At 55.4% G+C, this 22,185-nt stretch overlaps 1 protein-coding gene across 3 annotated transcripts in view; it reads right to left on the bottom strand.

The window, feature by feature from the left end:
* The window catches only part of SLC6A9 (solute carrier family 6 member 9), a 31,692-nt gene extending 17,218 nt beyond the window's left edge, over positions 1 to 14,474 (bottom strand). The window contains exons 1-2 of one of the 3 annotated variants that reach the window (XM_043461569.1): positions 14,336 to 14,474; positions 8,736 to 8,851 (exon numbers count right to left, since the gene is read on the bottom strand). In XM_043461569.1, the coding sequence (XP_043317504.1) occupies positions 8,736 to 8,765 (30 nt within the window). In that variant the 5' untranslated portion in view covers positions 8,766 to 8,851; positions 14,336 to 14,474. Of the gene's footprint in view, positions 1 to 8,735; positions 8,853 to 14,136; positions 14,195 to 14,335 lie in introns of those variants that run through there. The other 2 variants (XM_043461570.1, XM_043461571.1) reach the window with 2 other exon arrangements.
* Between the last annotated feature and the right edge of the window lie 7,711 nt (positions 14,475 to 22,185).

Genomic DNA, 22,185 nt, shown 5'->3' with positions numbered 1-22,185 from the left:
GGGGGCTCTAGTTCCCTTCCAGCCCTCCTCTGGGGACACCCCTCCACTTCCTTCCTAGACAGCAATGCCCAAGGCCAGTGAGACTTTTCCAATGCTGCACAACTGTTTTTCTCCTTGCATAATTTTCCTTATTCTAAGCCCTCTGTTCTTTTTTACCTGCTAGGTAGAAGGCCAGCCACTGATAGTAACGGCCCCTGCAGAGGTTGTTGGCTCTGAGGTGCCCACAAAAGAATCTCTTTGTGCTCATGGGTTTGACCCAGACTGGTGGCCCGTCTGCCTAACCCAGCTCAGCCCCGCCGACTGGCTGGGCTCCAGGCTCCTGCTGCCCATCACCCATCTCCCACTGTGTGCTGCCCCTCGCTGCCCTCCCAACCTCCCTCCCTCGCTCACACCTGGGTGGTGAGTCAAACCAGACTGGCCTGGTGCCCTTCTGGGTTGGTCCCTCCTCCTCAGGTTCCCTGGATAGCCCCCACCCTCACCTCTGACTAGCCCTCATGGGCCTCATGGGTGATCTCCAGGGTGGGGATTGCCCTGTGCCCAAGCTTCCCCAGGCCCGGCAGGATGCAGGCTACGGGGCGTGCCTTCCACAGCTGTGTGGGTGGGCTGGCCGATCATCCTCCATGACGTCCACCATGCAGAGACATACACACATAAGACCCTCAGCGCCCCTGTCCTTAGAAGCAGTCACTGAGGCAGCGGTGTCCGTGCCTGCACAAGGATTTGTGACCTGTCTTGGGTTCACAACCTCCCACCCCATCCCTGCCCAGGGGGGTGAGCCATACTGAACAGTTGCTTATGTAAGTCCTCTCCCTAGCCCTCTGCCCTCTGTTTATTCACTATTCTGGGTGAGCTCCTGGAATTCAGGCAGTTCAGCTCCAAGGGCAGAAACCAGAGTTCCCCCCACACCTTGGGCTTGGCAGGGCGGGGATCCCGCACTGGGGGTTAGCATCCTAGCATTCTAGAATGTGCACCTCCAGGAGTCCGAACCTCTTCCACTCTCAGCATTGAGAGACCTTAGCTATAAAATCAGGGGACAGACAGACAACCTCAATAGATCTCCTTAGATTCTGTAGCTCTGCCTCGCCTGGAATTTGCTATTTCTGACTCTCTCCTGTATTTTCCATTAGTTCCCACTGGCTTTCTGAACAACTTAAAAAAAAAAAAAAGTTGTTATTTGCTTTCTTTCTGATTATGAGCTTATCATTAAAAAAAAAACTGGAAACTACAGCAAAGTGTAAAGAGGACACAATGCTGCAGAGCCCGCTCCCAGAGGCCGCCCTCCCACCCCGCACCGCAGGGGCGCCCCTCCCTTCTTCGTGTCCAGACTCAGAGGCAGCCCAGGTTTCTACTCTGGGCGATGGCTGCGCTCAGGCTGCCAACTCCCGCCCTCCGAGAGCAGTGTCCACTGGATATTTCTGTGAATCGAGAGCTCTCTCTTCTGCTCTCGGTGGACACAGGACTCCAGGAGCAGGCTGGGCGGGGCAGTCCCCGCTGGGAGCCGGCAGGCTTCTTGTCCAGGACTCTGCAGCCCCAGGGTTTGCTCAAGGGATGAAGTCCTATCCAAGACAAACTTTGCAGAGGAGAATGGGCAAGACCCTACATCCCAGACTGACCTTGAGCCAAATCCAGATCCCTGGCAGCCTTCTCTGAGCTCCAGTGGGGGAATTCAGGCAGAACAGCCATGACAGTAAGCCGTGGCTGCCTCGGGAGACCCTGTGACCTCACACCCCTTGGTTCTCGGTTCCCCGACTTGTCTTCCTGAGGCAGCACCTGCCCTGCAATGACAGAGCCTTCCATCCTTCAACTAGCTTCGCTGATCCAGACGCGGAAAAGAGTCAAGCGCTGGGCTGGAGGAGTGGGACCATGGGAAAATCTTCCCTAGACTCAAGCAGTATGCATGGGCTATGAGGGTCTCCTGCCTCAAGGAAAACCTCACGGCACCTCTCAGGAGATCAGGCCCTCCTATGGGAGGTGAGAGAGGCAAGGGCGCACCCCGTGCTGTTTCATCCCAGAGCCCTGACTGGCAGAGGGCTCTGCCAATATTGACCCGCCAATATTGTGGACGGCTGACAGGAGATGCAGCCCAGGCGCGCCGGGCTCCACTCCAGACCCTGGGAGTAGTGACGGGACCATTGGGTGGGCGCTGTCTCTGCCCGGGAGCTCAGCAGTCCTGCCCCACACTGTGGCAGCCGTGAACAGCCTCTGCCCCAGTCGGCTGGCAGCAGGCTGGCATTTTGGAAGTGGCTTTGGTTGCTGACCCTGGCAGTCCTGAGGGTAGGGGGCAGCCCTGCATAAGGCTACTCCCAAACCCAACCCAGGTCTCCCCAGAGGACATTCCTTCTCTTGCCTTCTGGAGGTCAAGTCAGGATGCGCTGCAGAGAGAGAAGGTGGCTGTCCCAGTCCCCTCTCCCTCACTGCCATCAGCCACGCTTTGCCTGCCATCCCCACCCATCCCCGGCTTCCAGGGATGAGGGCACAGCGGTGGTGCCCACCCCACCCGGGCCCTCGTCCCGGACACTGGCGACCATTCCGTGGGGTCTGTCGCCTCCCGGCTGAGACACTGGCCCGCCCCCTTCCCCATCCTCCCCACGCAGCCCCTGTACCAAGTCCCCCTGCCCCTCACCCACTCTCCCCATAGGAGTAACTGCCTTGGCACTGACAATGGGGCTGTATTGATTAGTACAATTCCTGGGCACCTCCGGCCCGTCTCCCCGGGAGCTAGGACAATGCAGCTTTGATACGTAGAGCAGATCCTTGGGCTGGGGGGGCCCTCACACCCCCATTCTCCTCCCCCGCGCCCCCACCACACAGCCAACTCTTCCTGCTCCTTTGCACAGTTGCAACTTTCTGGGTCACTTTTGCTGGTGTCTGTCTCTCTGGCTGGCTGCGCCTGCCCCTCTCTGGCACAGACCACTCAGCCCCTCTCCCCACCCCCCAAGTCCTGCCTCCCAGTCTGCCTGGCACCAGAGAGGGGGCTCGACCTCCCGGAAGGTGACTGACCTGTTCTGGGGAGGAGGGGGCCACAGGTCCCTGAGCCGCCGCCATCCCGGGGTGAGCACTTGGAGCGGAGTGCGCGTGTCTCCTCCGCTCATTCACACCTCCGCCAGCTCCGGGCGACACTGACGCATCCCCTGCCTCTTCCACTGCCGGCTGGGCAGCATCAATTACTTTCACCTCATCTCCTCCCGAAGCTCTGCCTACCCCCTCCCCTGGCCCTCCCCCTCCGGCCAGTCCCCATGCAGCTCAGTACGGATGCTCCGCAGCGAGAGTGAGGCGTGGGGCTTGTTGTGTTTCTCCCTTGTTCCCAGCAAGTTATTGGAACAAAAAACACATAGACACACTCACAACCACAGGGCAAGGCAGAGCGGGCACAGAAGAGAGAGAGAGGGTGGCTCATTCGCATTCTAGAGTGGGGTCTGGGGCCCAGATGCTGCTGAGCACACAGGCCTGGCCCTGGGTGGGCCTCTGGTAATGAGGCTGGGTACCACGGGGAAGCAGAGATGGTGAAGGGGCAGGGAGAAGGGGACAGAACCCCAGGCCAGTCCCAAAGCATTCAGACTCGTCAGAGTGCTGAGGGCCGAGGGGTGATGGGCCCTGAGCAATCCCCCCGGACTTGGGGACCCCTGGCCAGCCAAGACGGTAAATGTGTCCTCACAGAAGAATGGGACTGACTGTGCAAAAGAGTGGTGGCCTGGTGAACCTCGCTGTCACCTGTCTGAAGAAAGATGGCATTAGCCGAGAGGGCAGCTGCAGCTGCAGAACTCGGACCCTTGAGGATTAGCGCTGCGTCACCTAGAACCTGAGGAGCTCCCTCTGGGAAAGTGGGCTGAGTGGTCTGGGCAGAATGTCACTCAGCCCCTCCAATCCCTCTTCTCTGAGGCCACACGCACTGGTCAGTCTCCAGTGGGTGCTGAGACACCACAAACCAGTGACCAGGAAGGTGGGCACGAGTGTTCTGATGCTGGGAAGACACAGCTTCTGGTTTTCGGAAACTGATGGGTGGGCAAAGGGTCTGGTACAGAGTAGAAGCTTAGGAACCTAAGATCAGGCATGAATTCTGATGTAAAGGACAGCCTCCCTGTGAGTTTGGTAAGTGTGCTGACCCCATGGGAACATGGCAGGATGACACGATTTTAAAACTTTTTGTTATTATTATTTTAAAAATATTTATTGGGCTGCGTTGGGTCTAAGCTGCAGCACACGGGCTCTCTAGCTGTGGCATGTGGGGGCAGTAGTTGTGGTGTGACAGCTTAGTTGCTCCGCTGCGTGTGGGATCTTAGTTCTCTGACCAGCTGCATCGAACCCGTGTTCGCTGCACGGCAAGATGGACTCCTAGCCCCTGGATGACCAGGGGAGTCCCCACATCATTATTGTTAAAGGGCAAAGTCTCTAGTCAGACAGGCCTGGGTTCCAGCCCCAGCTCTGGTGGATCTCCCTCTATGTATCTCCTTAGGCAAATTACTTTACTTATCTGGTCTTAGTTTCTTTATCTCTAAAATGGGGATCATATCTACTCATCTTTGAAGCTAGTGAGCATTACTAATAATAGCCATAGATAATATACATATTAAGTGCTTACTGTGAGCCAGACACTGTCCTAAACACTTCATATGAATATATATTAACTCATTTAATCCTCCCAACATGCCCTCGAGGTGGGTATGCTACTATGTCCATTTTGGGAGAGAAAATGGGGACCGATCTTGGCTCAAGCAAGTCTCCCAAGAGAATGGCCTCAGACCTGAGCGGCTTCCAGGCCAGCCTCACGCAGCCGGGTCCCCAGACATGCTCTGCCGACTTCCGCTGACTTCCTGCGAGTCCAGACTGAGGGCCAAGCCCCTGGCTGGGCCACTGGCTCCAGGAAGGCCCAGTCACCCATGATGCCCAAATGCTCACTTCCACCCAGGGTGGGCTCTGGGCTTTGGCTGCCCTGGCCTGGGCCGGGTGCCCAGAACAGGCAGCCCTGGCTGGACAGCTTTCTCTGGCTCTGGCCATGGGGACAGCAGGCGGCAGCAGCCCAGCTGGGTCCTGGCCGTAATGAGGCCTCATTAGTGGGATCCAGCTGCTCTAGCCCCACTCAGGGAGGCCGGCTCCCCCAAGCCCGCCTCTGACTTTTCTTAATAAGAGTGGGCATTCCTCCAGAGGGTCAAGGAGTCGAGGGGCTTTGTTTGCGACCTGTGACTCCGGGGTGGTGGGGCTGCCGGGAAGCTGTGTGAGGGGAGGCGAGGCCACAGAGCTGAGTCGGTGGGCTCCAGAGAGGCCAGGGTGAGGAGGGAGGCCAAGCGGAATGGAGGGCAGGCCCTAGGTCCAGAGAGGAAGCCTGAGGAGGTTGGGCCTTTTCCTCTGGATCTACATATTGTCCATTTCACTGGGGAGGCTGTAGTTGTGAATCTAGGATCATCCAATCATTGTGCAGGCTGGCCTGGCTAGGAGAGCACCTCCTCTGTGCTAGTCCTTGTCATATAAGGAGAGTGCCCACTGTGTGTTGGTGCCTGAGATAGGAGAAGACCTACTGTGTCAAACCACACTAGGAAGGCACCCAGTGTGTGCCAAGTCCAGTGCTGGGACAGACCCACTGTGTGCCAGCCCCATGCCAGGGAGCCCTGGTGGTTTGTTGGGTCCTGCACTAGATGAGTGCCCCATGTATGCCAAATTCTGGGCCAGGGGAGGACCCAGGACATGGTCAGCCCTGAGCAGGGTGAGCATGCACTGTGCGCCTGGCACCGTGCCAGGTGAGCGCCCAATGTGTGCCACGTCACACTGGGTGAGCACTTGTCACGTGCCGGGACTCATGCTAAGAGCATGCCTGGTAAGTGACAAGCCTTCTACCAAGGGAGGGCCCGGTGTATGCCAAAGCCTGTGCTTGCTGAGCTCCCAGGATGTGTCAAGCCCACACTGGTTGAGCACTTGCCACATGCCAGGACCCGGGCTGGGTGAGCATCCACTGTGTACCAGGCTCTGAGATGGCTGCTGCAGACAAGAAGTATCGAAACACTTGTCAAAGCAAAACAGAACAGGTCAGGGCGGGGCAGCCCCAGGCGGCCTCTGGTGCTTTCAAAGCCTTCTAGGACGATTTAGCTGTTCCAGCACCTGGAGCCGTAGCCTGGGTGACTCTGCTCTTATTCATCAGGAGACTTCCCAGTAGCAGAGACACCCAATGCAGCAGAGATGTGGGGAGAGACCAGTGAGGCTCACCAAGGCCTCTCTGCCCAAGATGCTATACAAGTGGGGAGCAGGCACAGGGGAGGGGACTGAGTTGGACTTGGTGTGAGACTGTGGGATTAAAGCTGAGCCAGTGGGGCTCTCCTGTCCTGGGCTCCTCTCTACCAGCTCCTTGTCCTCTGAGCCCCAGGCAACCCAGCCCTACATGTATATAAATAGAGGCACTAGGTCTCCATGAAAGGAACCACCCCCACCCCCACCCCTGGTGCCCCCAAGCATCCCAGCTGCTCCCAGGCTTGGAGGCACCCTGGCCAGCTGGGTTCCTGCATGGCCCTGTCCTAGGAGCTGCTGAGGCGTGAGGGAGGCAGCTGAGCTGGCCTGGCAGAGACCATCTGGGCTGGGAGCCGGGGGGAGACACACGTGCGGCAGGCATGTGGGCCCGGGCACATGCTGGGAAGTGGCTTGCCCTCCACGGGGCACCAGCCGCATGGAGAGCCCAGCAGAGGCTCCAAGGATGACATAGGGTAGACACTGAGGAGACCCAGTGGGCCCATGTCTTCACACCCAAGCCTGGGGCAAAGGGGGATGGAAGTGAGGACCTCGTGGCCGGGGCCAGCTGCCTACTCCCGCATACCAGGACACAAATGGCAACAGAAGTCAGAGACCTGGGAGGGCCCAAGTGCCCCTGGTTTACATACATGGTCCTCAGCTCCCTCTGCTCTGCCCCACTGTGGCCTCTAGAGAAGGAGCATCCTTCATGATCTGCCCTTAGGGGACCACGGGCAGCGAACGAAGTCCGGGTACAGCTGGCCAGGTTAGCTAAGAGGGACGGCGCTCCTCAGAGACAAGCGCTACATGGAGGCAGCACTGGCTCCAACTGAGTGCTGAGAATAGTGTAGCCCAGGGTCATAAGCAGAACTGAGAAAGAAGCAGGAAGAGAATCTCAAGCAACCACTGGGGGTGCCCAGGGGACCTGCTATGGAGCCTCAGATACAGCAGCAGCGGGCAGATGTCAAAGGTCAAAGGGCACGAAGGAAACTACGCTCTGGCTATCTTTAGGCACATCCTGGTGCTGGGAACGGGCGTCCCCAGGCAGCATTCCCTTCTACAGACGGGCTGGCCGGCAGAGCCTGGGGTCTGGGAAGCTCAGCCCCGGCAGGGGTTCTGGGACCTTGGGAGTCAGGCTCTCTGTGCTGCCCACGTGGGTCCCCCATCACCCCTGCCTGCCTGCCCCAGTCCTTTCAGGGTCATTCCAGAGAAAGCAGAGCAGCCAGTGAGTACTCAGAGGGTTTCTTAAGTTTCACGGGACTCAGAATCTCCATGGAGGGAGGGGCAGAGCCGCACTCCACTTTCTGCTAGAGGCCCATTCCAACACTTCTGGCAAGAAGAAAGCCAGTCTTGATCCTATCATGGCATCTACTCCCCGATAGCAAGTATGAGGGTCTTGAGACCTCCGCCTCTGCCCACATCTGAGCACTCAAGAGTTCAGGCTGGCTCAGGAACACTTTGAGAAGCCTAGTTCATTCAGACTTGTTCCAATTAGGAGTGGGCCAGACCAGAGCGAGCCTGAGGGGCTGGATGCTGGAAGTCCAGGACCAGGCAGGAGAGAGGGTCCTGAGCCTGGAGCACAACTGTGTGGCTCCCTCCCCAACAGCATTTCTCTAGACCTGGGACTTAAGAGTCCCAGAAATCCCTGGTGAGAGACAGGGCTTGTTTGAGGAGGGCTCAGCAAGAGACCCTAGATCAATCAGTCTTTCTCCAAATGAGAACAGCAAGAGGAGAATCCATGTGGGGACGGGAGGAGCCAAGGGCAGGGCCAGGCTCAGCCACTGGTTTCCTCCCAGGCAGCTGCCCAGTCTCACTGGTTCTTGAGGCAATATCCCCAGAGAAGGAATACGACTGTCCTTGGGGTATTTTCCTGGCTTCTGATTCCAAAGCTGGCCTGCTCCGCCCATCCATGAGCCATCCATCCATGAGCCGGCCCTATTCTTGCCCGTTGCTTCGTACCACCTCTCCTGTGCTCTGAGGCAACGGGCAGTGAAGAGCCATGACTTGGGGAAAGGGGAGAGGGATGTTTCCTGAAAGACCTCACAAGAGGATTCAACATGAAATGTTCTATGCTATTTTTTGAGTGGAAGATGAGAAACATCAGTCTCTGAGTACCCCTTGATCAGTACCTACTGAATGCTCCCCACAGCAGGCAGAGCACTGGATGAGGGTGCCGGGGTGTCAGCTATAGGACAGTCCTCCTGGCAGGACTGACTGCAGCCTGCTCTCCAGGGTATCCTGTGATGAGGGTGGGGAGTGTCCTTCCTGCCTCCCTGCATGACTTTCAGGCTCTGTAGCAGAATCTGCCTGCTGTGGGCTCCGAACCACGGCAGTATCTAACCTGCTGGGTGAGGGGCTGCCTACCTGGGCCTGAGACAGCCCTACCACTCAGGAGTCCTGGCAGGGCCAGACTCAGGGCCCCATGTAGTCCCCTAGGCCCTCCTGCAGCTGATAGCGGGCCCCAGAAGGGACAGACGGTGCTCATGATTCCCACCACCTCCCTGCAGTCTGGTCCCTGTACTCACCAGCATCCCTTTGGCACCTTTTCCTACCATGGTGGTGGTGGGTTAGGGGCTCTGGAGTCCCAGATCACACTCACAGGCTTTGTTTCTAGCACCTTTCAGAGTATAGGCCTCCAGAGCTGTGGAGAGAGCAGACAATGAGGTGAGGATGTGGCCTGGGGAAGGCAGGGCAGGACGTGTGTGGCTCTCCAGGACAGGCAGTGCAGGCCCCAGAACACTGACGCTCTTCCCTCCTGTCCTGTCCCTTTCTGGATGACCCTCAATCCAGTTCCTACCTCACTCTTCTCCCAACCCTTCCCCTGGATCTCTTGGTCTCCAGGCTTCCTGTCCCAATGGGCAAAGGTCTATTTTTGACTCTCCAGATGCCCAATTCTATAAAAGATAAAAAATGAACACAGAACTGGGACAGGGTCCAATTCCTTCATCGTCTGTGTGAATGGCCTCAACCTTTCCCCTGAAGGGGAGACAGCTTGGATCAGCACATGCTCCCCCACCTTGCCCCGGCCAAGCGGCCAGGATGGGCCTTCCCTATCCTGGTGCTGCTCAGCCTGGGCTCCAGGCATCTGGGCTTGTTGTTACATCACTAACTTGGACCAGAAGCTCTGGGCACAGCAAACATAGCAGGTGTAGGCATGCCTCCGTGCCCTTGCTCAGGCGGGCCCCTGCCCAACACCTTGCCTCCTGCTCCCCAGGTGAAATTCTACAAACCCTTTGGGACCCTGCTTCAGTGTCTCTTCTCCTCTGTAGCTTTTCCTGACATGGCTCCCACTCCAGAAGGAACAAATTGCTTCCTCTTTGGTGTTTTGTGCTACCGTGTCCTTATAAACTCACTCTAGACATATTTGCTTATGTCTGTCAACTGTGCGTTGGCCATTTCCCTGAGGGGTTGGAAGTGTTTTATTGACCCCTCTGTGCCCAGCTCAGCTTGCAGGAAGTGTTGGTGGAATTGGGTTGAAGCGAAATGGCTAACACTGAGGCCTTGGAATCAGGAGCCAGGTCAGCTCAAGAGATCTTTCAGAGTCAAGCGGGGCTGGCGGTGGCGGGTGGGGAGCAGACAGACTCGCCAGGAGGCACGGCCATGCAGCTGCTGGTGTCTGAAGGTTTGATGTTGGATGGATGCAGATGCAAGACGAGGTAGTTTTTGACATGCCCCAGGAATGGAATCACACCGCAGGAATGGAATCAACCTTCGAGAGCCTCAAGGAATGCTCTCATGGGAGGAAACCCATGGTCAGATGGACAAGGATGTTCACCTTTCATAGGACCTGGTCACGGGAAGGACTGGGGTCTTCTCTGGGTACTCTCAAGGAGTGGACTCTACTGCAAAGGCTATTCTGTGTCACTTGGTCCCACCCACAGCCACGTCAAGAGTTCACCCGCAGAGCCAGGAAGTCATTGGAAAGCTAGAAAAGAGGAGGAAGCAGCTTTTCTTTGCCTATGCAAATCCACCCCAGGTTACCTTTGGCCTTTCCCCTGGTCACCAGGTGTCCTGCATAACCTCCTCAGGGCCAGGCAAGGGTGTGACTTGTGACCATTTCCCTTAGGTTAGTCACCCAGGCCAGGTTTCCTGCCTCTCTAGAGAAGTCCCTGCTCATGGCTTTGGTCTTCTGGGGGCAGCCAGGAGAAGAAGGAATGTGATCATACCCTTGTTCTCATTCACCACATCCCTCCCTCCAAGCTATAAACTCTAGACTTGTTTTCAAAGCTGTCACACTTTGGCTAACAAATAATAATGACAGTGATGATAGTAATGAAGGTTGGACATCATGCCTTCTGGTCAGATGAGGAAACTGAGGACACTCTGTCCTGGACCTTGGGCTACAGGGTGATATCCCTGAGGAATGCAAATACGGCCCTTGTGTTCAAGGTGCTTCTCTTTCTCGGTGGAAAAAAGACTGCTTGGCAGCGGCTCCCAGGACAATGAGTTGGGTGCAAAGCTTTGCTACTTCTCCTGCCTCTGCTATTTCTGTTAAATGGTCCCATCCATCCATTCAAAAAGTACCACCTGAAAGCCTATTATAGGTCAGGCCCTCTGATAGGGGTTGGGCATCCACATGACCCAGGCACCAGGCCTGCCCCTCACCCATATATGGGCAACGATTGACAAGCTCTCTATCTGTGCCATGAGGGTCAGAGTCAGGTTAGCTTGTGATGAAGTGCTTGGACTCTGGGACCTGGGAGAAGGAACTGACTCTGCCAACTCACTAGGTATGTGACTTCAAGCAAGTTACTTAACCTCTCTGACCCTTGGTTTTCTCAATCTGGAAGATGGGGCTAATTATACTTCCTTTGTACCTTCTGAAGTTTTTGCTTAATTTTCGACTCTACAGGCCCTCCACTTTCTCCTCCCTTCCAATCCATTAATCTTCCCAAAGTCCTAAAACCCTGATTCCCTCCAATAGTCTTCCACAGCCAACAGGATATGGCCTAAATTGTTCAGCAGGCAGTTAGGGCTGGCCACAGTTCAATTAATTTATTTCACAAATATTTATTTCAGGCTTGCTCTGGGCCAGACCTGTGCTGGGCACCATGAACTCTTCAGTCTCTGGCCTCCTGCAGCTTACAGGCTGGGTGGAAATGAGTGAAACCAGTGACTCAAATACGTATAATTAGAGCCTATGATAAAGGGTGCGAAAGTGAAAGATCCTCTTTACCAGAGTCTACACCAGTGAGGCCTGGCCTTGTCTGAGAGTTACAGAGGACTTTCCTGAGGAAGTGATGTTTAAGAGTCAGAGGGGGATGATTAGGCAACAGTGAGCAACAGAAGAGGAAGGGAGATTCAAGCAAATGAAATAATACAGAAAAAGACCAGGAGCCTGGGGCTCAGAGAGTGAAGGAGAAAGTGGCCAGAGATGAAGGTGGATGCAAAAGGAAGGTCAGGGTCTATGGGGCCTTGTTTTGATCTTTATCCTGAGGGCAATGACAGCCACTGAAGTCTTTAAATCAGAATTGTAACTGCGAGGAGGAGCAATTGGTGGTGTGTGCATTTTGAAAACGACAACCTAGATTAGTATGGAGAAAGGACTGGAGGGAGGGGAGAGGGGAAGAAAGGAAATTGATTAGGAATAGGCCAGGCCAGGAATGAGGGGGCTTGGCTCAGGAAGGTGATGACGGGGTGGGGAGAGGTACATGGATTTGAGAAAAATATAGAAGGTAACATTGGTAGGACTTGGTGATGCATTGGACTTGGGGGTGAGGGATAAGGAGGGGTCTCTGGTTTCTATTGGCATAATAGGAAGAAGCCAGTGCCCGTTCCAGGGACAGAAATGCAGGGCATGCTGCAGGTTTGGAGTGGGGAGAGGATGAGCTAGGTTGGGTGAGCTGGGTTCAAACTGCCTGTGAGCCACCCAAGGGAGGACAGGGAGAGGACAGTCACAGGAGCAGGTCCATCTTCACTGTCCCACTGCTCAGTCTTCCTGTCCTCCAAACAGGACCGTCAGGCCAATCAATTTTAAGGGTCCCTCCGGGCCAAGCCTTGAAGTCATTGCTGGGGATGGAAAGGTGATAGGTTCTTTCCCTGCCTTCAAGAACCTCACAGTTTAGGAGAAAGATAGAAGAGGAAGCGCAATTTCCCATTCACTGTGATGGAGGGAGGGGAGGGGCTGTGGGAGTGGGGAAGGGCCCTTAGTTCTGCCTAGAGCCAAAATCAGCTATCTACAGCCACTTATGGCCACCTGCGGGCCATGTGGGACTATCCAGCATCCCCAGAGGGTTCTTGCCTTCATGCCTTTCCTTAGGCAATTCCCCCTTCCTTGAGCACCCTTGTCCCCATTTCCATCTGTATATACCCCACCCATCTTCAAAACCTGTTCCAAAGCCATTACCACCAAGAAGCCTTCTTTTCTCTTCCATTTGCAGTCTTTCCACTGTGCCCCCAGTGACCCCCAATGCAAGCAGTGTACATCTGATCAACACGTTCCTCACACGCAGCCGTTGTAGCATGATTGCTTGTGTCCAAATCTGCCTTCCCCACCAGCTGGAGAAATCCCAGGGCAGAGGTGTGATCCTTCTGCATCCTCAGAGATGGGCACTGAGCCGCAGTCGCAGCGTAGGTAGGCCGAGTTAAGGGGGCGTTTTCTCTGCGGTGCTTGGAAACACCTGGGCATGCTCAGTGTAGCCCATTAGTCCCTTCCTAGAACCAGTCCCCTCTCACCCACTATCCTCCAATCTTCTGACACTCCCTCACTTTGGGGTTCTTTAGCCTCTCAGGCCCTTCTCTCCTTCTCCACTCTTAGGCCCCCCAGCCTTTATCTTCTAGCGGCTGCAGCATCAGGCTTGTTTCAGCAAAGAAACAGACCTAGGCGTTCTGAGAGAGCTGTCAGAGAGACGAGGACGCGGCTCCTTTAAGAGTGGCCAGCGAGGGGGCGTGGCCTGCGGAGAACTGGCCCGAAAGGGGGCGCGGCTCCTTTAAGAAGCGGCCGGTCCGCTGAGAAGAGGGCCCTGAGCGGCAGGAAAAGGCGAGGTCGCTTTCGAAGCTGTAGCACTGCCTGGAGAGCCCGGATTCCTCGAAGCCGGCGCGCTCGGCTTAATCCGGGTGCGAGGTGTCGGGAGGGGGCGTTACATCAGCCGCCACGTGTGGGCCTCCCGGCTGGTGTGGGGGCGGTGACCCCGCCCCCCGGCCCCTGCGGTGGAAAAGTACCGGGGCGCCCAGGTCCCCGCCCCCTTGCCCCGCCCCCGGGCCGGCTCGGGCCCCTCCCGGCCCTCCGGGAAAGCCCCCCTCCCGCCCGGCCCCAGCCTCGCGGTCTGCTCTTGCCGGCCGTTGTCTGCGGGGTGCGGGGCACCGGCTGAGGGGGGCGCCCCGGGCGGCTAGGCCCCTACCCTCACCTGCGGCCGCACGGGCCCGCTTTACGCGCACCCGGAATGAAGCTGGGGGTGGGGAGGGCGCGGATTCTTCCCGGGAGAGCAACCGCCCGGGAACACCGCGGCCGTAGCCCCTTCCCAGAGCCGGGAGCCGCAGACAAGGGTCCGAGGGTCCGAGGCTCCCTGGCACGGTTTCCCAGGACCTCTGGGCGCGCGGGAACCCGCACCCGACCGGCGAGTGGGCGAGCAGATAGGGAGGCAGGCCGGCTGGAGGGGTCAGATAGGCAGCCAGGCCGGCCGGCGGCCGGCGAGAAGATGGAGAGCAGGAGCCCGCATGCGGGGCGCAGACCCGGCCCGCCGGTTCCCGGCGTCCGCAGGCCCCAGCGCGCAGACCCACTGGCGCCTCGTACAGACGCTCTGGTTCCGGAGCTGCCGGCACTTTCACGCGCCCGCCGCCTGGGACTAAACCGGCATCGGCACGCAGCTCCCCTTCCTCCAGGAGCAGCCACCCCCACCCCCAACCCCGCCGCCGCCGCCCCGTGCCGCCGTTCCGCCCGCTGCAGCTCCTTGGTGACAGCGGTGACACCCAGACGCACGCACCTACCCGACCTTTCCGGCGAGACAGACATCCCCACGCGTGCACCCACTCTCATCCACAGATGCCCGCATGCATGCGCGATCACACACACTCGCTCGCTCGCTCGCTCTCCCTGGGGCTCAGCCCCGTGGAGCCACTAGACGCCCAGACAGACGGCAGGACAGAAAGAGGCCGGGCCGCAGCGCCCCCTCCCACGGCCGCTTACCATGCTGCAGCCCCCGGCCCAGGCGAGCTGGGTCCGCGCCGCGGTGCGCCCAGGTGGCTCTCTTAAAGGGAAAGTTGCATCAGCCTCTTGAGGCTCTGTGCCGCCGCGAGTCTGCCCGCCCCGCCGAGCTGCTCGCCGCTCCTCCTGAGTTTGTTGTGTTTTGGTTTCGGGGAGGCGGGGGCCAAGAGTTTGGTGAAAGTTTGGAGAGTGAAGAAGGCTGGGGAGACCTAGCCAAGTCCCTCCCCTTTCGGAGCAGCTCCCCTGGCCGCCCTGCCCATCCACGCCACCCCACCCCCCCACCCCTATCTCATCCCCACCCCCACCCGGCCGACTTCTCAGGCTCCTCCTCCCAGGGAATAAAATTACAAGTTGCTCCAAGCTTTCCGACGATTGAACCCCAGGAACCCCTGGGAGTGGGCTCTGCAGCGGAGCCCCCTGCTCCGCCCCATCCTCGCTGCCCTCCAGCTGGGGCCCTTGGAGGAAGTAGATGTCGTCCCCTTCGGCTAGGCTGGAATGAAGCCAGAAAGGCCTGGGGCACTTGGGGGACTGGGGCTGGAGTTAGCCTGCCAGGCCCCCGGCCTTCTGCGCCTGCGTTCCCCCTAGAGAGAAGTCTGAGCAAATTCCATCCCCTTTGGAGCGGTGCCGCTGGGGACTGTGGGCACAGCTGGGTAAGGCCTGGGTCCTGCTCCTTGGAACTGGAGGGCTTGGGGGTCCTTTTCTCCACGGACCCTCTCACTGGTTTGGTCAAACCTACACTGGCTCGGGTTCTATCCTTGTGTTGGGAAGATCCCGTGGAAGAGGGCATGGCAATTCGCTGTAGTATTCTTGCCTAGAGAATCTCATGGACAGAGGAGCCTGGTGGGCTACAGTCCATAGGGTCGCAAAGAGTTGGACGCTACTAAAACGACGTAGCACGCACAGGGGTGGTTGTATTACAAGGGCTGCAGACACCAACCTGGGCCCTGTGTTCTCACCCTGGGGAAGCATGCGGAGGTTCCAATCCTAGCTAAAAGAAACTTTGCTAAAGGGAGCTTTGCTGAGCCTCAGTTTCCTGTCCTACAAAATAAACAAAACACCTTGCTCCAGGCTGCCTCTGAGCAGCAAAGCTTGGCAGTTGGTGGAAAGGGGCTCCCACATTTGCTTGTCTTGAGGCCACCAGCTTTCAAGGAGAAGGGCCAGTTAGTACTGGCTGTCAGGGGACTATTGTCACCCCAGCATCTGCTCAGGAAGGGGACCAGTCTCTTCTCTGCACCCTGAGTCTGTCCTCACTGTTGTCTTTCCAGGAAACCAGTTTTCTTTGTTCCCTGGGGATAGTCACCCTCCAAGAAGCTGATTGACACATGCCAAACTCAAATAAGATCAGTTGACAAGTGAGATTCCACTTTATTAATTTACAGAGGCTCTGAACAAGATAGCAGGTATCAGGCACAGACACTTCCTGCCAAGGAATGCCAGTCCATTCCACCAGGCTTCTCCAGGCCCCAACCACTCAGAACTTATAACCTATTCACATTAGAGGCTTGGTCAGAACTGGGATGATTTGGAGACGTTATTCTCATCAGCAAGATTATTTTCGCTTTTACTTTGTCTCCAGCCTTGCAGGTTTGTGATTTGTATTCTGCAGCTTGTTTGTGATTTGTATTCTATGAATGAACCGCAGGTGTCTTACGTGTGTGTGTCCTCTTCCTGAGCAGTCTGTGGCTCCCATGCCCCCAGCTCTTGTGGATTTGTGTAGATGGATCTGTGTTTGGGGGACAGTGACTGCGCATTGAAGAAGCCCTGGGTCTCAGTGTGCGTGTGGGCCCGACTCTGGGGACTGGGCCCCTGTGATCCAAGCCTCCCTCCCTCTGCCTCTCCTGCTGGGACATAACTTCTCTTTCTGGTCTCTCCCGCCCTCCCACTGGGGCTTGTCATAAAGGGCCACCACACAGGGAAGACAGGATGGAGGCTGCTGGAAGATCCTCCATGGAGTGGACTGGGGACAGGGAAGAATAGGAGGGGGGGACAATGGCCTCCGTTCCCCTTGAAGGAGTAGACTGGGGCTGGGGGCCCCTGAGAAGAGAGCACTGCGTGTCAGTGAAGCTTCTGGGACCAACATGGCCACCCCACTCTAAGGACTCCACGTGAAGCGGGGGCGGGGGTGGGGAGTGGGCTGGGATTGGAAGAAGCGAAGGGGAGGAGAGCTCAGGGCTCAGTCCTGAGTCAGGGAGAAGGTGCATTTGGGATGAATCCCGGGGGTCTCACACTTTAGTCCATGGGGTGGGGGAAATAGATTTTCCCTGGGGATTTAGGAAAGTTGGTGATGTTGCCCACATGGGTTTTGCTAGACTGATGACATCACACAAGGTACATTTGCATATATACGGAGACTTATAGATCTGTGCATTTTACCCATTTTGATCCAGAAAGGACTTCAAGCAGATGCACAATGAGGTGAGTCCTGGGGAAAAGCTTAGGAGAAAGATTCTGGTTTGAAAAATCATCTATCTCCGCGATTCAGAGATTAAAGCGCCTGTTTTCTTCCAACCAGAATAAGGCCCCAAGGGAGGCAGGTTTGGGCCTAGCCCAGGTCAGAGCCGAGATGGCTTCACCCCCACCGTGAGCTCCCCACCCTAGACCGCTGGCCCACAGGATGGGAAGGGCATGGCCAGCCTGAGCCACCGTGGGGAGAGGAGGGGGATCAGGCCAGAGGACAGAGGGGAGGACCGATGGGGTCAGACATCTCACTGGCTGGCTTCTTCCTGAGCAGGGCAGCAAGAGGACAGGCAGCGGCCGGGCCCCACCCACTGTGGTCTAAGGCGTGTCTCAGGAGCCTCCCGTTGCAGTGCTATTTCCTGGGAGGGCTGGGTCCACGTCAGATGCCCTGGTGCTGACTGGTTTCACTTGTCATCATCAGCCCGAAGAAGCAAGGCCTCTGTCGAGTGGCACAGGGTGTGCTTAGGTCGTGTCTGGTGGGATGCAGGATCAGGCCAGGGTGGGCCACTTCTGGAAGGCACTGTAGGAGCTGGCAGCACTGGGCACTTGGTGGAGGGGTGCGGGGCGATCCTGGGAAGAAGTGGGGGGAGGGTGGACATTGCTTTGAGGTACAGCCTGGGCTGACCAGGCTTGAAGCCCCAGCCTCAGGAGCTGCAGAAACCCACCTGGGCTCTGCTCAGATTCTTCCTCCCTCGAAAGCCTAGTGGTCAGTGCCTAGCACCTTCCCTATCCTGTCCCAATGCAAGGGAAGGATCTAGGTTGGTTCCAGAACCAAGAGCTGCCTCTGGGCTCCATGTGCCCTTCAGGCCATCCTGCTGTGCTTACTCTGGCCCTGGTCCAGGTGGGCAGCATGAGCCAATTACAGGAATCAGAGCAGGGGCCCAGGCTGGATCTCAGCAGCTGCAGGTAAAATTAGAAAGAGAGAATTGGAAACATTGACTTTGGCCTGTCTGGGATACAGCCCTGATGTCCAGAGCATTCAGTGTTCAGATTTCTAAATACCTTAGAGCTCTCAAAATCCAGGATTCCCAACGCCAAGGGTGCCAGAGCTATGAGCACCACAGCGAACTTGAAACCTAGAGTTCCCAGCACCCAGAGGCCCTAAATGCCCAGAGCGCCTCATGTCTAGGCCTCTGGGGTTCCTAACATCCAGCGCTCAGAGTGCCAATTCACCGGAAAGGAATCTGGAGTGGGGGAGTGGTAGCCCTGTTGACCTAGGTCCCTTCAGTGACTGGCAGTATCTGAGGAGGGGCCATCACGGAAGCTGGGCCAGGGGTGGTGCTGGAAGCAGCAGCGATGCTTCCTTGATGCTCTCATCCTGTCCTGAAGTAGGATGGAGACTGGTGACTTTTCCTCCAGTCCCTCCCCACCCCAGGTCACATGACCCGTGTAAGTGAATGTCCACTTACTCACCACGTATGAATGTACATCTACTCTGTGCTGGGAACTGCGCTGATTTCTAGGAATTCAGCCCTGAGAGGAAGGGAGCTCCTGCTTTCCTATATGGGAACGTGAGCCTGTGTCACGTGCTGGTGTGAGACAGCATGTCTCTGAGGCCCACGTGTAGTCAAGGGCTTGGCTGTGAGAATGAATGGCTGCCGGCCTGCGAGAGCTTGGATGTCAGGCTGTGAGCACAGACTGTCAGCAAGTTGATGTGTCTGACGGTCAGAGCGGGGCTCACTATGTCTATCCATCAGGCCGTCTCTGCCTCTCTGCTTCCGTAAGGGGTGGAGGTAAGGTCCCCATTCCGCTGGATCAGGCCTCCTTGTGAGGAGCAGAAGGCTAGTCCTGGGCTAGAGGCTGACACCCAGAGCCGTCCTGTTGAAGGATGAGAGATTCCTCCCACTGCCCCTGCCCCCGCTGAACCCAGAGCCTCCTTGGATTGGGAGGAGTGGCTATAAGTGGAGCAGCCAACACCAAAAATAGCCATCCACCCTGGGGAGAATCCTGAGACACCACCCCCTCCTCCCAGTCCAGCCCAACCCAGCTCACTGACCTGGAGCCTGGGTAAGGCTCCTGTCTGACTCCACTTCCCCGGGTCCTGTCTGAGTAACCCTTTCAGACTGGGAAGAGGAAGAAAGCCATGATGTGCCTACCAGTGATGACATCACAGGGAGCTGTGACATGATGGGGAGTGACACCGGGGCCCCAAGTGGGTGGGGTCTGGCGGCCCGAGTGGGTGGGTCTCCATCTGCTGGCAGCACCCCACAACTCCCAGCAGCTGAGGATGGCGAAGCTGGATAAGGTTTACTGGGGGGCCCTGCCTTATCAGTCTCCCCCACATGCCTGATAAGCCTCTTACCCGTGGGCTAGCTCAGGGAGCAGGCCAGGAGCAGGCTGGAAGAGGGGAAAGGGTCAGCTGGGGCTGGCTGAGCTCCAGGGCAGACAGCCAGGGTCAGGGAGCTCTGGCAGAGCCCCAGAAAGGGGGTGGGAGGGGTCCCCAAGACAGCCGTGGCCGCCTGCATTCTTATCCCAGGACTTCCACTTGATAGCCAGGTAAACTGGAACCTTGCTTTCCTCAGTATTCCTCAAGAGAAGACTATCAGTAGTGACTACCAATCATAGTACAGTTGTAGGGGATTAAACAGGGTGAAGTAGGCACGGAAGAGGACCTGGTACATGGTAAGAGCTCATCCTCCTTCCTAGGGAAGGCCGGGATCCTATCAGGGACCCACCTGGCCCAGGAGCAGCTCCTGGCTGGCCTGGGCCTTGCTGGGGTTTCCAGAGTCTGTGCAGCCCCATCCCCACCCCATCCCAGTCTGCACTTGACTCCAGATTCCCCAGGAATCCTGGTCTTCCTGGCAGGATTTCTTCCAGCGTCCCACACTGACATCTTGGAGCCCTGGTGCCCTCTGGTGACAAAATCCATCCATGGCAGTTACAGCCTATCCTTAGGGCACATCTGTCTTTACACCTTCCTCACATCATGTTTCCAAGGTAGGAATTATCCCCATTTTCTAGAACTGAGGCTCAGGCAGGTTAAATAATTTGCTCAAGGTGAAAGAACTAATAAGTGGTAGAACCTGAACTTGAACCCAGGTTGGCCAGTCTCCAAAACCTATGCTCTCACCTTGCGAACAATGTACACACACGGTCGTGCAGTGACCCAGTCAAAGTTTCATGTGCCATACTGATAACTGGATTGCAGCGATGCTTGGGTGTGTGCTCACTGAAATTCTTCAACTGTGAATACAAAATCGTGTGACTTGGTTTTGAGCATAGTGAGGTTGGGTGTTTGACCATGGAGGTGTTTTGCGTGGCTGTATGACTGTATTGTGTGAGTGTAACCATAGTTAGGCTGGTCGCTTATGTTGTGTGAAATTAGCCATGGCAGAGTGCAGCTGTGTGTGTGTGTGTGTGTGTGTGTGTGTGACTGTTGTGGAGGGGTGTGTGGCTAGTTAGCGAGATTGTGTGGGGGAAGCTGACCGAGGGCCCTGAGTTCCCAGCACAGCTTGCCTCTGTGGTCCCAGGACTGTGTGTGCTCACCATGACACTCTTGATGGATGGCTCCACATGCCTGATACACTCCCTTGGGCCTCCCGGTTCTTAATCCTCCCCTCTCCCCCACTTTTTTTGGAGGAAGTAAAGCAAATAGTGCTGCCAGTGGAATTGGCTTTCATTTTTTTTTTCCATAGGATATTTGGGAGAGCGTTTTATAAACCTTTGAGTGATAACTCCATTAAAAAATCATTTAAAAAAGAAAAGTAAATATAGCTATTCTAATTCTTTCATTTGAATTCAAGTGTCAGTTCTTATCTGTTCTCCAGGTCTTGTTCACAGATCCCTGGGGGTCTCCAGATCTACAAGGCAAAAATGATGTTCATGCTACTAAATTGTTCTTTGCCATTTTCACTTGGTTGATATTTGCATTGATGACAGAGGGCAGCTGTGGGTAGAACTGCTGGCACCAAATAGGAACCAAGGTGTGGCTCCCGACTGTACCAGCAGTCTCTCTCTCTTTTTTTTTCTGCCAGTGTGCAAGCTCAGTACAAAAAAAGAAGGAAAGGCCGATTTTGCTGTTGATAAAGCAACAAAATTATAAACTTTATTATAAATCTCAACTCTTGACTACATCTTTTCAACATTTCATGTGACAAAGAGGAAGTATGCATATAGAAGTATGATAGTTATCTCCAGGAAAAACACTCAAAACAATTGAGTTGTGAGGTGAAAGTCACTTTTCTCACTGACTGGCTACTTTCACTTAAAAGAGCACATGACAAAAATAGTTATTCAGACTTGACTTTTTGGCATGATTTTCTCAAAAGTGAATGAAGTGAGCCTGTCACTTCAAGGGAAGAAAACTATTAGTGTTTTGGTCAGTGATACAATTAGAGCTTTCAAGTGAAAATTAGAGTTTGGAAAACTTCCATCTGCTACCGTGAGTTTGAAAGCTTCCCAAGTTTGATGAGATTGGTAATGACATTAATGAATGTACAGGCTTTTCTGTTTGTTTGGATTTTTGTTTTGTTGGTTGTTGGTTATTGTGTATAATGAGATGTGTCAACATTTTGAAGATCTGATAACTAACTCAGTGAACCAGTATTTTCCAAATGACCAGGGTACGAGTTACAGAAACACGCACAGTTAAAAGACCCATTCAAAATGCAAGACAGACAGTGGATTTTAATAGAATATAATCGGTTCGTTGATATAGTTTCAGATTCCACACTGTCACTAATGTTTAAGAAATGACACCTGTTGAGTTTTGGTGTAGTATCAAGGAGGAATAGCCACAGCAAACTAAAAGACTTAGTTGCTGTTGTTTGGTGGCTCAGTCTCGTCCGACTCTTTTTCGAACCTTTTTCAATTGTAGCCCTCCAGGCTCCTTTGTCCATGGGATTCTCCAGGCAAGAATACTGGAATGGGTTGCCATTTCCTTTTCCAGAGGATCTTCCCAACCCAGGAATCAAACTGGTGTCTCCTGCATTGGCAGGTGGATTCTATACTGCTGAGCCACCTGGGAGGCCCGAAAAGACTGTTAACTTCTCTCTTTTCCAACTACATATATTGTGAAGCTCAGTTTCCTTCACATCTTGCAACCAAAACCATTTACTGCAACAGATTGAATACAAAAGCAGGTATGAGGATCAGTATGAATCAATATGAATATCAACAGATAAAACTCAAACAAAAATTTTTGTGTGTCCTCAATTAAAAAAAAAACTTTTTATTTTATATTGAAGTACTTTTTCCAGTGGTCATGTATGGATGTGAGAGTTGGACTGTGAAGAAAGCTGAGCACTGAAGAACTGATGCTTTTGAACTGTGGTGTTGGAGAAGACTCTTGAGAGTCCCTTGGACTGCGAGGAGATCCAACCAGTCCATCCTAAAGATCAGTCCTCGGTGTTCATTGGAAGGACGGATGCTGAAGT

This window comes from Cervus canadensis, chromosome 2, assembly GCF_019320065.1.
Source record: "Cervus canadensis isolate Bull #8, Minnesota chromosome 2, ASM1932006v1, whole genome shotgun sequence".
In the NCBI taxonomy this organism is placed as follows: domain Eukaryota; kingdom Metazoa; phylum Chordata; class Mammalia; order Artiodactyla; family Cervidae; genus Cervus; species Cervus canadensis.
The sequence above is the reverse complement of the archived record's forward strand: the minus strand, read 5'-3'. Positions and strand labels throughout refer to the sequence as shown.